We start from the raw sequence: 16,175 nt of genomic DNA, 5'->3' as shown, positions 1-16,175 counted from the left end.
CCCTTGGACAACACTGGTGTCATGGAGAGGGGAGACTTGCAGCATGGGCAACTGCTGGTCTTCCATACAACCTTGCCCAGGCCTGCGCCCTGGAGAGTGAAGACTTTCCAGGCGCAGATCCATGGTCTCGCAAGACTAACGGATGCCTTTACTTTACTTTTATATAGTACATGTAGGATATCAAGCTCCATACAGATGTTGATAACTTTGTTAACAAAACTTCCTAAAATTCAATACACCCTTAGACAATTTGGGGCACCCTGGTAGTGTAGCTGTTGGTCAGAGTTCAAAGTTCAGTTCCAACGTCATCTTAAGGCGTCTGTGTATCCTCTCCATGGAATGCATACGTTTTCTCTGGGTGCCCTGGTTTCCTCCCACAGTCCAAAGATGTACCAGTTAGTAGGTTAATTATCATTGTAATTGTTCCATGATTATGCTGGGGTTAAGTCGGGGGTTGCTGGGGCAACACAGCTCAAAGGGCCAGAAGAGCCTATTCCAAGCTGTATCTCTAAAGAAAGAAAGAAATAAACAATCCCATAAGACTATAATTAAGTCCCTATGACTCCACTGATCTAAGGGGCCAGTTTTTCATACAGAACAAGGTGGTTATATGGAACGAGCTGCTCAAAAAGTGATAGAAGCAGATATAATTACAATGTTTAAAAACCATCTGGACAAGAACTTGTGTAAGAAAGGAATAGAGGGATTTGAGCTAATACAGACAAATGGGATTAGTGTCGCTAGCCAATACAGCCTGCATGAATAGGTTGGGACAAGGCTATTTTCAACGTTGTACAACTAATTCTGTGACACAATAGCATTAGGTAACAAAAACATACATGTTGACAAAAAGATTAGCATGACTTGAAAATTAAATAAATAATGAGATAAATAATTTTAAGCCGTACAATTGCAGGAGAGGAATGGGCATAGCTCATTGGTAGCAAAAATCCACTGAACATTGCGTAACATACACAGCAATGATCGAATAAACCTATAGCATAAAAGACTCCAGCAACAACTGATCACCCACTAAAACAGCGAGCAACAGTAATTAAATGAAGTGAGCAGGTAATCTCTGATCTACATAAGCTGTGATTTGAGCTTCCTTATGAGTTTGTGGATGGTATTAATCCAGTATTTTGTTACGTAACTGGCAACAATGAATATTAATCGAGACAGGTTTTATGAAAACAACCAAACATTTATTAAACACATATAAACGATAAGGGGGAAAAAAGCAAAGGAAAACTTTAACCGGAGGTTGACAGGTACGCAGCCGTTCATCAATTCCACTCGGCTCTGGTTCTTAAAGCGTTAAATGCGAAAACAGTTCTTAAAGTGATACAGTCAGATATAGTTCTTAAAGTGATAACTTTGGAAGTCCAACAGTTTTACACATTCAATTGGGAGAGACTTCTCTGGAGAAGGATTTCTTCACCGACGCACTTTTACTGCTGGCTCTGTCCACAGGATTCCCGATGCCGAAATTAGACAGTTTAAATCAACTGACCTTAAATTCCTCTAGAGAGAGAGAGAGAGAGAGAGAGAGCACCTTCTTGCATGAACTGATTGCGCTTTTGCAAGAGTTATCTCGATGCAGGTACTTCCCCAACGAAGACTCAGTAAGGTCAATTCTTTATTAAACTGCCAAACGATGCCGACTTCTCTCGATCCTTCACTTCGATGAATTCTTCACTCTCCCTTCAAAACTGTCGGAATTGAGTAAATTGGCACTTCCAGCGACAAATTCCCAGTCCAAATGCAATATCTTGTCAAAGAATGCACCTTCCGTTTTAAAAATGAAACTGCGTCACAAAAAAACACGCAACAGAAACGGAGGCACAACATGTTCTACCTGGAAATCTACAAACTCAAAAAACCTACTGTGTCACCTGAGTCGACCCTTATATTGTCACGGGGCACATGTCATCACGTGACCTCACATCGGCGGGAAATTCACATCAGGTGACCTCCAAAAGACAATTCCATCATTCTCAAAAAAAAAACAGATCTCCTTGAGCATGTAACAATTTCTTTAGGATTCTACTGATCCTTCCAGAAACTGTGTAAATATAGGGAAGACAGGCGGTAGCGAGGGGTTCCTCCTCGTTGTTAGGTTTCTTAGTTTTTCTGTCAGCTCTTTTAACTTCCTTCATTCTGTAGCCATTCTGTAGGAATGTCATGCATGATCGTCTTGTTTCTCTGGGGAGACTTTCTGGGTCTGAAATAGTTTTTGCACGGTTAATCAAAGTAGAAAGAACTGCTCTATGCTGGGAGGCATCATGGTGGTCGTTATTGTTGAGGTATAAGTCCATGTGAATGGGTGCCATGTCTGACGCAACAGGCTTCGACACAAAACTACTGTGCCACGCCAATGGCTTTTGGGACCTCCTGGTAAAGGAAGCCATTGAAATAAAACCAGTGGAAAAGAATTTTAACAAAGATGAAGGCCTCGCTCTTAGTAAGAACTAAAATTTGATTGCAAGCAAGGTGGAAGAGTAGAAACCTGATTGGATAATGACTAACCAATCAGGAGCGACAGGCTCCGGGGGTATAAATACCAGCAAACTAGACATGCCCTGATAAAGATGGCAGAGTTTGTCATCGAAATATTGGTTATAATCGATACCTGTATCCAGCTGGAAGCCTGAGTTTATTCGTCACGTACACCGGAAGAGCATGCGATCCTTTTTCAATTGTAATTGTATTTAATAACCATGGTAAAGTACACAACTGTCTCACTTACCATTTAAATTACAAGTAACAGCAGTCTATTTTTAAGAGTTACCCACCTCGGCATCAATAATATCCGTGATATATCTTGGTGTGAGCAGTGGCATCCTTACGTATTGCAGCAGATCTGGTAGGAAGTCTTCTCGCTCCTTCTTAGAGTGCTTTACCCAGTTTATTACTGCTTCAAACACAGGTTCTTCCGAATCCACCTGCAACAGTGGCAGCTCATCAGAAAGCAATCAATAACCCACAGTACTTCAGTTAACTAACCACAAACTTGTAAACTGGGTCATATTGCTCACAATGAGATGCTGTGGAGGAGCAGAATTGTGCCGTTAATGGTGGTAAGGGTCATAGTTACTTTCCCCTAAGAATACATCAAAAATATTCTGTTTGCTCAATGGAATTGCACAATTAAAATTAATTTTATTTAAATTAAATGCACTTTTCAATGTAAGGCAGTAATAGTAAGCATCACTTAGTTTTACTGGTGGATCTTCGAAGTTCTCTCTCCAGCAAGATAAAGAACAATTAACAAAGGATGCAAATGTATGGTGGTAATGTTCCTCATGGACAGCAACATTTTTTTTGCTGTGTGATAAGTGTCCAACTGCAAAAGGTACAATGGTACTAAAAGTGCACTTAAATATGTTATTTCACACAACTAATCAATGCAACTACTTATATTCCACAATAACTTTCTCCCTTTCTATTAACCTTATCTCAAACTTTGAATATATCTTTCCAGTCCATCTTTCACCATCTACTTTTCACTTGCTCTGATATCAAGATCTAGTTTCAGATGAAGGGCCTCAACTGGAAACATCAACTGTCCATTTCCTTCAGATGCAGCCTGACCCGTTGAGTTCCTCTAGCAATTAATTGCTCAACTTTCTAAACATACCATTAAAGGAAATGATTCTTTATTACCAAATAGTAACCATTCCACATGCTTATTTGTTTTTACTCTTCTTCTGATTTTCATGCTCAGCTGAACTACTGAGTCTGTTATGCTATCCCTGTATATTAAGTTGTTTGCCATTTAACTGGTCTGGCAGGCTGAAAGTTTTCTTGTGCTTTACTGCATTATAATCCATTCGTCAGCAGATGGCAGCACAGCCCTGTTGGCAGCTGATGGAGTAACATCATTTAAGATTGCTCCTACCGTATTTACTTCATTGTCTCCTACCAGGTTTTTTTTTGAAACCTTATTATAATACTTTAATACTGCTCTATGGCTGGGAAAAAAAAACAAAAGCTTCTGCAAAAGAATGGGAAATAGAAGATGAATCCCCAGTCACCTTGAATTCAATCAGCGACTTCCTTAAACGGCAAAAACCAAACTTTCTGAGGAGTTTCAATGACTTAATGGCAAATCGGATACAATCCAACAAACTTTAACTGAACATGAGAACTGAATTTAGGAAAATACTGCAAAGCTGTTGACAATTGAAGAGGATGTTGAAGATACAATTAATCTCTGCAAAGAGTTATCTTTATCCAATGAAAAACTGATGAAAAGGATTACCAATCTAGAAAATAGAAACAGGAGAAATAATTTGCGAGTTCTGGGTCTTAAAGAATCAATTGAAGGTGCTGACCCTACGAAGTTTTTTGCAAACTTTCTGAAGCAGCTATTCCCTGTTTTATTCACCTCTGAGCCTAAGCTTGATCAAGCATATCGCTCGCCGACTTCGAAACCACTGTCATCGGCAGCGAGACCTAGGTCGGTCATTCTAAGTATTCATGAATTTCGTATTAAGGACCTTTTAATTCGCCATACCCGTTGACAAGGAATGATCGATTTCCATGGTTACAAAGTCAGACTTGTGGAGGACTATTCGCCTGAAGTTATGGCTGATCATATGAAATATAAAGAAGTTATGTCGGAACTTTACAATAAAGAATTTAAACCATCTCTTCGTTTTCCTGCCCATCTGAGTATTGTTTTGAAAAACGGATTGCAAAAAAGAAAAAAAATCAGTTGAAGGAGCAAAAGAGATTCTGAAGGCTGAAGTCTAAAACTGTTATATTTCTTATTTGATCAATTTTTTTTCTGTTAATATGAATTTGAAATAAGGTTTCAATAAGCTTACATTTTGGCTGTTTATATTTTGGTGTTTGTTTTTTTTGATACTTTTTTATTATATTCCTTTTTGAGGCTTTATTTTAATATATCTTTCTTTGAATTTGTTTAAATCAATCCTTCTATATTTTCGAATACTGAGTTATTTTTCTTTTTATGTTGTGTCTTGGTAGGGACATAATTGACTTCGAAGGACTGGAGTTTCTGTCAACAGGATTTTTTTGGGAGGGAACCTTTTAGTTGTTAGCTCGCTGACTGTTTATTGGTCAGCCTTCTGGCTTTGGTAGGAAAGGGGGTAGGACCTATTCTCTCTGGGAGCTGTGTTGGGTTGATTATATAATTGTCTGTTTGACTACCTTACCTTACAGTTTGCTCTCTAGTTTTAATAACTTATGACCAGATCTTTTAATTACATGATGATTGGTATTTTAAATGGTTCGAAATATTAATTTATTTAGTTTGAATGTGAAAGGGCTAAATCACCCCATTAAACGGAACAAAGTGTTTGCTTATATTAAAAAATTAAAAGCACCCATTATTTTCTTACAAGGAATGCACATACACAGTTGTGATAGCTTACATTTTTTTACTCGGTGGAAGGGTATGCAATTCCATTCTTCTTTTAATGAAGAATCACGTGGAGTTTCAATTTTCGTAGATAATACAGTTACTTTTGTTCAGTATAAAGTTGTTTCGGATCCTAATGGTCGACTTGTTATTGTATCAGGGAGTTTAGACAGTAAATTGATTGTTTTTGCCAATGTATATGCCCCCAACATAGATGACCCAGGATTTTCTGAACATCTATTTTCATTTTTCCCAGATTTGTGTACTTACTCTCTTGTGATGGGAGGAGATTTTAACTGCTGGTTAGATCCAGTATTAGGTCGCTCGTCTGTCAAACTAGCCACACTTAATAAATCAGCTTTGTTTATCCAAACCTTTGTAACTAAATGTGGTATAGTTGATGCTCGGCGTTTTCTTTATCCGACTGACAGGGAGTATTCTTTTTTCTCTCATGTCCGTCATTCTTTAACCAGGATTGATTATTTTTTTATTGACAGTCAAATGATTCCATTGGTTCGATCAATTGAATATAAAGAGATTGCTATTTCTGACCACTGTCCTGTACTTTTATCTTTAAATCTTCCTGGTCCTATCCCTATGAGTAGATTTTGGCAATTTAATTTAACTCTGTTATCCGATAAGGACTTTTTAAAATTTATGGGGAATCAAATTACCCCTTTTTTTCAAGAAATTACGTTGGAAGAGACGTCTAGCCTTATTATATGGGATAATTTTAAAGCATATATACGGGGTCAAATTATTTCGTACACTGCAAACATCATTAAAAAAGTTAACCAAAGAGAGAAACGAACTAGTTAATCAGTTAAAAGAACCGGACCATAAATATGCTTCGGTATCCAATCCTGAAACATGTAAGCAACGTATTGAAACCAAAACTAAATATGATCTTCTTTTAATGCATCCAATTGAAAGCCAGTTTTTAAAAGATAGAAGTCAATTTTATATTCACGGAGATAAAACTGGTAAGCTACTGGCTAATCAATTGAAGCCATTTATAACCAAGCGGCAAATTAAAGAACTACGTAAAATTAATGGGGACATGATAACTGACCACTTTGAAATTAATGACACTTTTAGGGAACCTTATTCCAAATAGTATAGTTCTGACTCTGTTAATGATAATATTGCAAGATTAGTAAGAACCCGAGCAGAGGGAAATAAATAAAGTAATTTAATCCAATGATAATATTGTAATGACTAATTTTTAGATCAATTCCTAACCTTTCGATAGATGATTGTAGGCAATTGGATCAACCTACTTCCCAGGAGGAAATTGCTCAGCTATTCGAGAATTGCATTCTGGGAAATCCCCATGACCCGATGGATTCTCTGGAGAGTTTTGTAAGGCTTTTTCATCCTTGCTTATAGCACATTTATGTTCTACCCTTACAGATTCCTATAAGGTAGGAAGGTTACCGCAGTCTTTTTATGAAGCTTCCATTTCGCTTATTCTTAAAAAGAATAAGAATCCTACTGAATGTTCTTCGTATAGACCTAACTCTTTACTCAATTTTGATACTAAAATTTTATCTAAAGTGTTGGCTCGCAGACTTGAAATATTATATCCTCTATAATTTCGGATGATCAGACAGGATTTATTAAAAATCGATATTCCATTTTAATATATGGCATTTGTTAAATGTTATGTATTCTCCATCTAAGGAAATAGCGGAATGTATGATATCTTTGGATGCGGAGAAGGCCTTTGACAGAGTTGATAGGTATCTGAGTAGCCAGGGCATCAAAGGTTATGGTGAGAAGACAGGGGAGTGGGACTAAATAGGAGAATGGATCAGTTCATGATAAAATGGCGGAGCACACTCGATGGGGCGAATGGCCTACTTCTGCTCCTTTGTTTTATGGTCTTATGGAATTACCTTTTTACATCCTTAGAAAAATTTAATTTTGGACCTAACTTCATTCATTGGATTAAATTATTTATTTCCCTCTGCTCTGGTTCTTACTAATCTTTAGAATTCTAAACCCTTTAAACTCCAATGTGGGATTAGACAGGGTTGTCCTTTGAGCCCTCTACTTTTTGATTTGGTATTAGAACCCTTAGCAATTGCTTTTCGAGAGTCTAAAGAGATTACTGGTATTTTAAGGAGAGGTACTATTCATAAAGTGCTGCTCTATGCTGATGATTTATTGCTTTTTATATCTAATGTTACAACCTCTTTACCATCTGTGTTCTGTTTACTGACCAATTTTAGCCAGTTCTCACAATATAAATTAAATTTACATAAGAGTGAACTGTTTCCTCTAAACAATTTAATACCAACAGATATTAACCCTCCTTTTAAAATTTTAAGAAAACAATTTACGTATTTAGAAGTAACATTTACTAAGAATTATGAAGATTTATTTAAGGAAAATTTTTTAACTTTAATGAAATATGTTAAAAAAAACTTACTAATTGGTCGCCTCTCTCTTTAACACTGATTGGCCAAATTAATCCTATTAAAATAAATATCTTACCTAAATTTATACACCTTTTTCAAGCTGTGCCTGTTTTTATTCCTAAATCTTTTTTTGACTCCTTGGGTTCAATTCTTTCTTCCTATATATGAAAGAATAAAAAACCTTGAATAAATAAAGCTCACCTTCAAAAAACCAAACAGAATGGCGGCTTTGCCTTACCCAATTTTAGGTTATATTATTGGGCAGGTAATATACGAAATATTAAGTTCTGGATATATTACATTAACCATGAGAATTGTCCTATATGGGTCTCTTTAGAAGTCAATTCTGTTATGAAATTTTCCATTATTTCTTTACTTGGACCCTCGCTTCCTTTATTTTTAAATAAACTAACTGACAATGTGGTAGTCAAACATACTTTGAGGATTTGGTTACAGTTTAGAAAACATTTTGGTTTATTGATTCTCCCTCTCGAGATTCTTTCCTAGTTGTTTTTTTAAACCATCTATAATTGACTTATATTTTAAAGAATGGGATAGGTTGGGTATTAAACGATTTCAGGATTTGTTTGATGGAGGGAATCTCTCTTCTTTTGTGCAACTTTCAACGAAATTTAACCTTTCCAATACCCACATTTTTCCATACTTACAGATCAGAGACTTTTTTAAGATCTCAGTTACATATTCTACAAGTCCAGATAAGAATAGATACAATTTTTAATCTGAAACCCTTTGACAATGGTTCAATATCTTACATTTACGGTCTGCTGTTGGGACTGAAAAAGGCCTCTTTAGATAAAATTAAAGGAGACTGGGACAAGGATTTACAGATTTTCATATCTGAAGAGAGCTGGAAGATTATTTTAAAATTGATTAATTCTTCATCATTATGTGCTCGTCATTCTTTATTACAATTCAAAGTGGTGCATAGAGTTCATACGTCTAAAGACAAGCTCTCTTGCTTCTACGCAGGTATTTCCCCTTACTGTGATTGATGTACTAATGGAATGGCCACACTAATTCATATGTTTTGGACATGTCTGAGCCTTGAAAAAATTTTGGAAAGATGTATTTCAAACTTTTTCTGTACTTTTCAATGTTAGTTTTAAGCCCAATCCCTTGACTACTATGTTTGGTATTGTTGAAGATAGTGCTACAAAACTGAAGCCATCTAATTTGCGGGTATTGGTCTTTATGTCTCTTATGGCCAGTAGGGCAATCTTGCTCAAGTGGAAGGAGGCCACCCGACCCACTCATGTCCAATGGCTATCTGATGTTATGTTGTGCCTTGATCTAGAGAAGATTCATTGTTCAATTTCTGATTCTAAACATGATTTTCTAATGCTATGAGGACCCTTTCTGAATTATTTCCATAATCTTTGAACTGTTATTAAAGTATGGATCTGAGCTATTATTATAATATTATATGGTAAGGCATTTTTTTCTTCTCTTTTTTTTTAGCTCATTTTCGTAGTGGGGGTAGATATTTTTTAAATAAAATATAATTATTTTATTTTATTTCATTTCATCATTCAATCTATTTTTCTACATAATTGATAGGGATAATAATATGGGATACTGTGATCATATCACTGTGATTTTAATGTAATGTAATTCGTATTACTTGTATCCTTATGAATTTTGTATTTGTATTCATGCAATTTATATAATATTAATAAAAATATTGAAAGAGCAGATGGCGGCAGAGGGAATCCCTAGATCTGAGGCTTTAGCTCAAGAGATTTTGGAATGGAGGCAAAGGCGAATAGCAGTCAAGAACAGGTAAGGTTTTTATTTCGCTGCTGATCCGAATTGCTGTAGACAAATGATAGTCAAGGCACTGGAATGCTCCTCCTGCAATATGTGGGCAGTCAGGGAACCTTGAGGTCGCCCTGATGGAAATGGGCATCCATAAGACAACCATAAGACCAGAAGACAAAGGAGCAGAAGTAGGCCATTCGGCCCATTGAGTCTGCTCCGCCATTTTATCATGAGCTGATCCATTCTCCTATTTAGTCCCATTCCCCCACCTTCTCACCATAACCTTTGATGCCCTGGCTACTCAGATACCTATCAATCTCTGCCTTAAATACACCCAATGACTTGGCCTCCACTGCTGCCCGTGGCAACAAATTCTATAGATTCACCACCCTCTGACTAAAAAAATTTCTTCGCATTTCTGTTCTGAATGGGCGCCCTTCAATCCTTAAGTCATGCCCTCTCGTACTAGACTCCCCCATCATGGGAAATAACTTTGCCACATCCACTCTTGTCTATGCCTTTCAACATTCGAGATGTTTCTATGAGGTCTCCCCTCGTTCTTCTAAACTCCAAGGTATACAGTCCAAGAGCGGACAAACGTTCCTCATATATTAACCCTCTCATTCCCGGAATCATTCTAGTGAATCTTCTCTGTACCCTCTCCAACGTCAGCACATCCTTTCTTAAATAAGGAGACCAAAACTGCCCACAGTACTCCAAGTGAGGTCTCACCAGCGCCTTATAGAGCCTCAACATCACATCCGTAGTGTATCCAGCTGCAGCTCCTGACAGACCAGTCATAGAACTGGAGGTGCAGATGAATGTGCTCAGGATCATCGAGGAGCTGAGGATATCATAGATGACAGTTTTAGTGAGGCAGTCATACCTCAGATACAGGCTATAGATAGATAGCCTGCACTTTGCACGGTTGCACTCACATCTACTGTGATTAAGGACTCTAAGAGATAGGTCATGGCCAGAATTATCACATGGCTAAGCAAGGAGCTGGACCCACTGCGATTTGCCTACGGCCACAATATGTCCACAGCAGATGCAACTTCACTGGTTCTCCACTCAGCCATGGAACACCTGAACAACAGGAATATCTACGTCAGGCTGCTGTTTACTAATTACAGCTCAGCATTCAACAGCATAACACTCTCAGTACCGTAAGACATAGGAACAAAGTTAGGCAATGTGGCCAATCGAGTCTGCACCGCCATTTCATCCTGGCTGATCCATTTCCCTCTCAGCCTCAATCTCCTGCCTTCGACCTATAACCCTTTGTGCCCTGACTAATCAAGAATCAAGCTCTGCCTTAAATATACCCATTGATTAGGCCTCCACAGTCACCAGTGGCAACAAATTCTACAGATTCACCACTTTGGCTAAAGAATCGAGGCTGTGTCCTTTGGTCCTAGACTCTCCCACCATAGGAACTATCCTCTCCACCTTCACTCTATTGAGGCCTTTCAACTTTTATAGCTGACAAGTGAAGTCAGAGCTGAAGTAAAAGCAAAAGAGAAGGCATACAAGGAAGCCAAAGCTAGTGGGAAGATAGAGAATTGGGAAGCTTTTAAAAACTTGCAGAAGGAAACTAAGAAGGTCATTAGGAAGGAAAAGATGAATTATGAAAGGAAGCTGGTGACTAATATTAAAGAAAGTACAAAATATATAAAGGGTAAAGGAGAGTTGAGGGTAGATATAGGACAAATAGAAAATGACGCTGGAAATATTGTAATGAGAGATGCACAGATGGCAGAGGAACTGAATGTGTATTTTGCATCAGTCTTCAGAGTGGAAGACATCTGCAGTATACTGGACATTCGTGAGGTGTCAGGGAAGTGAAGTTTGTGCAGAGAAAATTATGACTGAGAAGGTGCTCAGGAAGCTTGAGGGTAGATAAATCTCCTGGACCAAATGGAATGCACCCCCGGGTTCTGAAGGAAGCAGCTGGAGAGATTGCGGAGGCATTAATGATGATTTTTCAAGAATCGATAGATTCAGGCATTGTACTGGAAGACTGGAAAATTGCAAAATGTTACTCTGCCATTTAAGAAGAGTGGGGGGCAGCAGAAAGAAAACTATAGACCTGTTAACCTGACATCAGTGGTTGAGAAGTTGTTGGAAACGATTGTTACGGATAAGATTACGGAATACCTGGAGGCACATGACTAGATAGGCCAAAGCCAGCATGGTTTCCTGAACGGAAAATCCAGCCTGACTAACCTACTGCAATTTTTTGAGGAAATTACAAGTAGGGTAGACAAAGGAGATGCAGCGGATGTGCTGTACTTGGATTTTCAGAAGGCCTTTAATAAGGTACTGCACATGAGGCTGCTTAGAAAGATAAGAGCCCATAGAGTTACAGGGGAGTTACTAGCATGGGTGGAGCGCTGGCTGGTCAGCAGAAAAGAGAAAGTGGGAATAAACAGATCCTATTCTGGTTGGCTGCTGGTTACCAGTGGAGTTCCACAGGGGTCAATGTCGGGACCGCTTTTTAAGATTTATGTCAATGAATTAGACTATGGGATTAATGGATTTGTGGCTAAATTTGCCAATGATACAAAGATAGGTGGAGAAGCGGGTAGTGTTGAGGAAACAGAGAGCCTGCAGAGAGACTTACGATAGTTTAGAATGGGCAAAGAAGTGGCAAGTGAAATACAATGTTGGAAAGTGTATGGTCATGCACTTTAGTGGAAGAAATAAATGGGCAGACTATTATTTAGATGGGGAGAGAATTCAAAATGCAGAGAGGCAAAAGGACTTGGGAGTCCTCGTGCAGGATATCCTAAAGGTTACCTGCAGGTTGAGTCAGTGGTGAAGAAGGCAAATGCAATGTTGGCATTCATTTCTAGAAGTATAGAATATAAGAGCAGGGATGTGATGTTGAGGCTCTATAAGGCACTTGTGAGACCACACTTGGAGTATTGTGTGCAGTTTTGGGCTCCTTATTTTGGAAAGGATATACTGACATTGGAGAGGGTTCACAGAAGATTCATGAGAATGATTTCAGGAATGAAAGGGTTACTGTATGAGGAACATCTGGCAGCTCTTGGGCTGTATTCCCTGGAGTTCAGGAGAATGGGACGGGGGGATCTCATAGAAACATTCCAAATGTTAAAAGGCCTGAACAGATTAGATATGGCAAAGTTATTTCCCATAGCAGGCAAGTCTAGGACAAGAGGGCACGACTTCAGAATTGAAGGGCGTCCATTTAGAAAAGAGATGTGGGGAAATTACTTTAGTCAGAGGGTGATAAGTCTGTGGAATTTGTTGCCACGAGCGGCTGTGGAGGCCAAGTCATTGGGTGCATTTAAGGCAGAGATAGACAGGTTCTTGATTAGCCAGGGCATCAAAGGGTATGGGGAGAAGGCAGGGGAGTGGGGATGACTAGAAGAATTGGATCAGCCCATAACTGAATGGCGGAGCAGATTCAATGGGCCAAATGGCCTACTTCTATTCCTATATCTTATGGTTTTATGGTCTTATTTGTTCGGTTTCAATGAGATCTCCCCTTATTCTTCAGATTGCCACTGAGTACAATCCCACAGCCACTCCTCATATGACAAGCCTTTCAATACCTGAATCATTTTTTGTGAACCTCCTATGAATCCTCTCCAATGTCAGCACACTCCTTCTTAGATAAGGGGCCCAAAACTGCTCACAATGCTCCAAGTGAGGCCTCACCAGTGCCTCATAAAGCCTCAACATTACATCCTTGCTTTTATATACCAATCCTCTTGAAATGAATGCATTTGCCTTACTCACCATTGACTAACCTGCAAGTTAACCTTTAGGGAGTTTTGCATGATAACTCCCAAATCTCTTTGCAACTCAGGTTTTTAATTTTCTCTCCATTTAGAAAATAGTCTACACTTCCATTTCTTCTACCAAAATGCATGACCATACACTTCCCTACACAGTGTTTCATCTGCCACTTCTTTGCTTAATCTCATAATTTATCTAAGTCCTTCTGTAACCTCTCAGCTTCCTCTACACTACCTGCCCCTCTACCAATCTTCCTATTGTCCACAAATTTGGCCACAAAGCCATCTATTCTGTCACCCAAATCATTGACATATAACATAAAAAGCAGTTAAAACACAGAACCCTGCAGAATACCACTCCATCCACGCTGATCTTTCCTGTAATACCATGGGCTCTTAACTTCTTAAGCAGCCTCATGTGTGGCACCTTGACAAACGTCTTCTGAAAATCCAAGTTTACAGCATCCAGCAATTCCAGTTTGCCTATCCTGCTTGTTATTTCTTCAAAGAATTCCAACAGATTTGTCAGGCAAGATTTTCTCTTAAGGAAACCATGCTGACTACAGCCTATTTGTGCCGCCACTCAAAACCACATCCCCAACAATGGACTCCAACATCTTCTCAACCTCTGAGGTCAGACTAACTGCCCTATAATTTCCTTTCTTCTGCCACTCTCCCCACTTGGAGTGGTGTGACATTTGCAACTTTCCAGTCCCCTAGAACCATGCCAGAATCTGATGATTCTTGAAAGATCATTACCAATGCCTCCACAATTTCTTCAGCCATCTCTTTCAGAACCCTGGGGTGTAAGCCATCTGGTCCAGGTGATTTATCTACCTTCGGTGCTTTTAGTTTCCCAAGCACCTTCTCACTAATAATGGCAATTAGACTACTTCTGCCCACTGACACTCTCAAACTTCCAGCATACTGCTAGTGTCTTCCACAGTGAACACTGATGGAGATACTTACACAGTTCATACATCACTTCCTTGTCCCCACTACTACCTCTCCGGTATCATTTTCCAGCAGTCTGATATGTACTCCCGCCTTTGTTTTACTCTTTATATATCTGAAGAAAATTTGGTGTCCTCTTTAATATCATTGGTTAGCTTACCTTTGTATTCCAACTTTTCATTCTTCATGACTTTTTAGTATCCTCCTGTTGCTTTTTAAGAGCTTCCCAATCCTCGAACTTCCCACTAATTTTGCACTATTATATGCCCTTGCTTTGGCTTTAATGTCGGCTTTGACTTCCTTTGTCAGCCATAGTTACATCACTCTGCCTTCAGAATTGTTAAAAGAATCACCCCTTGTAATAATGATCAGTGAGGCACACAGAATCTGTATTTACCGACAAGTAACTTTTATTGTCTCAACTAAAAAGGCACGTGGATTCACAAGATAACTACCTGTGTGCACCCCACTAGAATTCTCTGACCCTCCGTGAACAGTCAATGAGGAGAAAATATATTACCCAGAAAAGGAGTCTACACTGGTCAGCCATTCCTCATGCTGCTGATCTCCACATGTCTGTGGGGTCCTCCATATCTGTGATGGTTGGTCTCTGGTTGCTGGAGAGTTATCATTCCTGTGTATTTGGAGCTCCTGAGTCTTATAGTGTTCCTCACCAATTGAATTCGTGGATCTTTATCCCATTGACTCAAGGTCACTTATCCTACCTGGGGCACCTTCTTGCTGGTTCTTGGCCATGGTGTTTCATGGTTCTGCCCACCCCAGCCTTGTGTATATGTGTCCTTCACCTCTGACTGCTCCAAACCAGTTAAATGAGGCGACAAGGTTACTGATTGTTTCTTAGGTAGGTCTGACATTTTACATAATTAAGATTAGATTAGATTAGATTATGAGGACACTCAGTCCTCATTTATTGTCATTTAGAAATGCCTGCATTAAAAAAATGATACAATGTTCCTCCAGAATGATATCACAGAAACACAGGACAAACCAAGACTAAAACTGATAAAACCACATAATTATAACATATAGTTACAACAGCGCAAAGCAATACCATAAAAGAGCAGACCATGGGCATGGTAAAATAAAGTCTCAAAGTCCCGATAGCCTCATCATCTCACGCAGACGGTAGAAGGGAGAAACTCTCCCTGCCATGAACCTCCAAGTGCCGCAAACTTGTCGATGCGGTGCCATTGGAAGCTTCCGACCGCAGCGGACTCTGAGTCCGTCCAAAAACTTCGAGCCCCTGACCAGCCCTTTGACACCGAGCACCATCCTCTATCGAGCGCTTTGACCCCGCCCCGGCCACCGAGCAACCATCAAAGTCGAGGACTCGGGGCCTTCCCCTCCGGAGATTTCGGACCATGCAGTAGCAGCGAAGCAGGCATTTCAGAAGTTTCACCAGATGTTCCTCCGTGCTCTCACGTCCATCTCCATCAAATCAGGATTGTGCACGGCACCCTACTTGACAAATAACAGACAAATCCACCGGGGTGGCTGCTGCGAGCTGCGTCGCACCATCATCTTCTCCTCCATCACAATTTTCATTGTAATAAATAGCTACTCCTCTGAGAACGGTCTCAGGTTCAGCAAATCATTACCTGAAGCTTCCTGTGTTCACATTCAATTGCTCTGATTAGATTATCCCAGAGCAAGAATCAGTTCAGAGTCCACAAAATGGGGGGGAAACAAAGATAATTCGTTAGACTGCTTCCCCTGTCCTTTATTCATCAAATCTACAAACTGCAGACTGTAGTTTTTTCTGGCAAACAGAATACTATTCTTCTTTGGGATATACCTATCCTGCACTTTCCAAATTGTTCCCAGAAACTGCAGTCATTG

The 16,175-nt window shown here is 39.3% G+C and overlaps 1 protein-coding gene across 4 annotated transcripts in view; it reads right to left on the bottom strand.

The window, feature by feature from the left end:
* The window catches only part of klhl12 (kelch-like family member 12), a 128,030-nt gene that overhangs the window by 75,625 nt on the left and 36,230 nt on the right, over nt 1–16,175 (bottom strand). For all 4 annotated transcript variants that reach the window (XM_072253237.1, XM_072253240.1, XM_072253238.1 and 1 more), the window contains exon 6: nt 2,796–2,945. In XM_072253237.1, the coding sequence (XP_072109338.1) occupies nt 2,796–2,945 (150 nt within the window). The remainder of the gene's footprint in view (nt 1–2,795; nt 2,946–16,175) is intronic.

Source organism: Mobula birostris, chromosome 3, assembly GCF_030028105.1.
Source record: "Mobula birostris isolate sMobBir1 chromosome 3, sMobBir1.hap1, whole genome shotgun sequence".
Lineage (NCBI taxonomy): Eukaryota > Metazoa > Chordata > Chondrichthyes > Myliobatiformes > Myliobatidae > Mobula > Mobula birostris.
The sequence above is the reverse complement of the archived record's forward strand: the minus strand, read 5'-3'. Positions and strand labels throughout refer to the sequence as shown.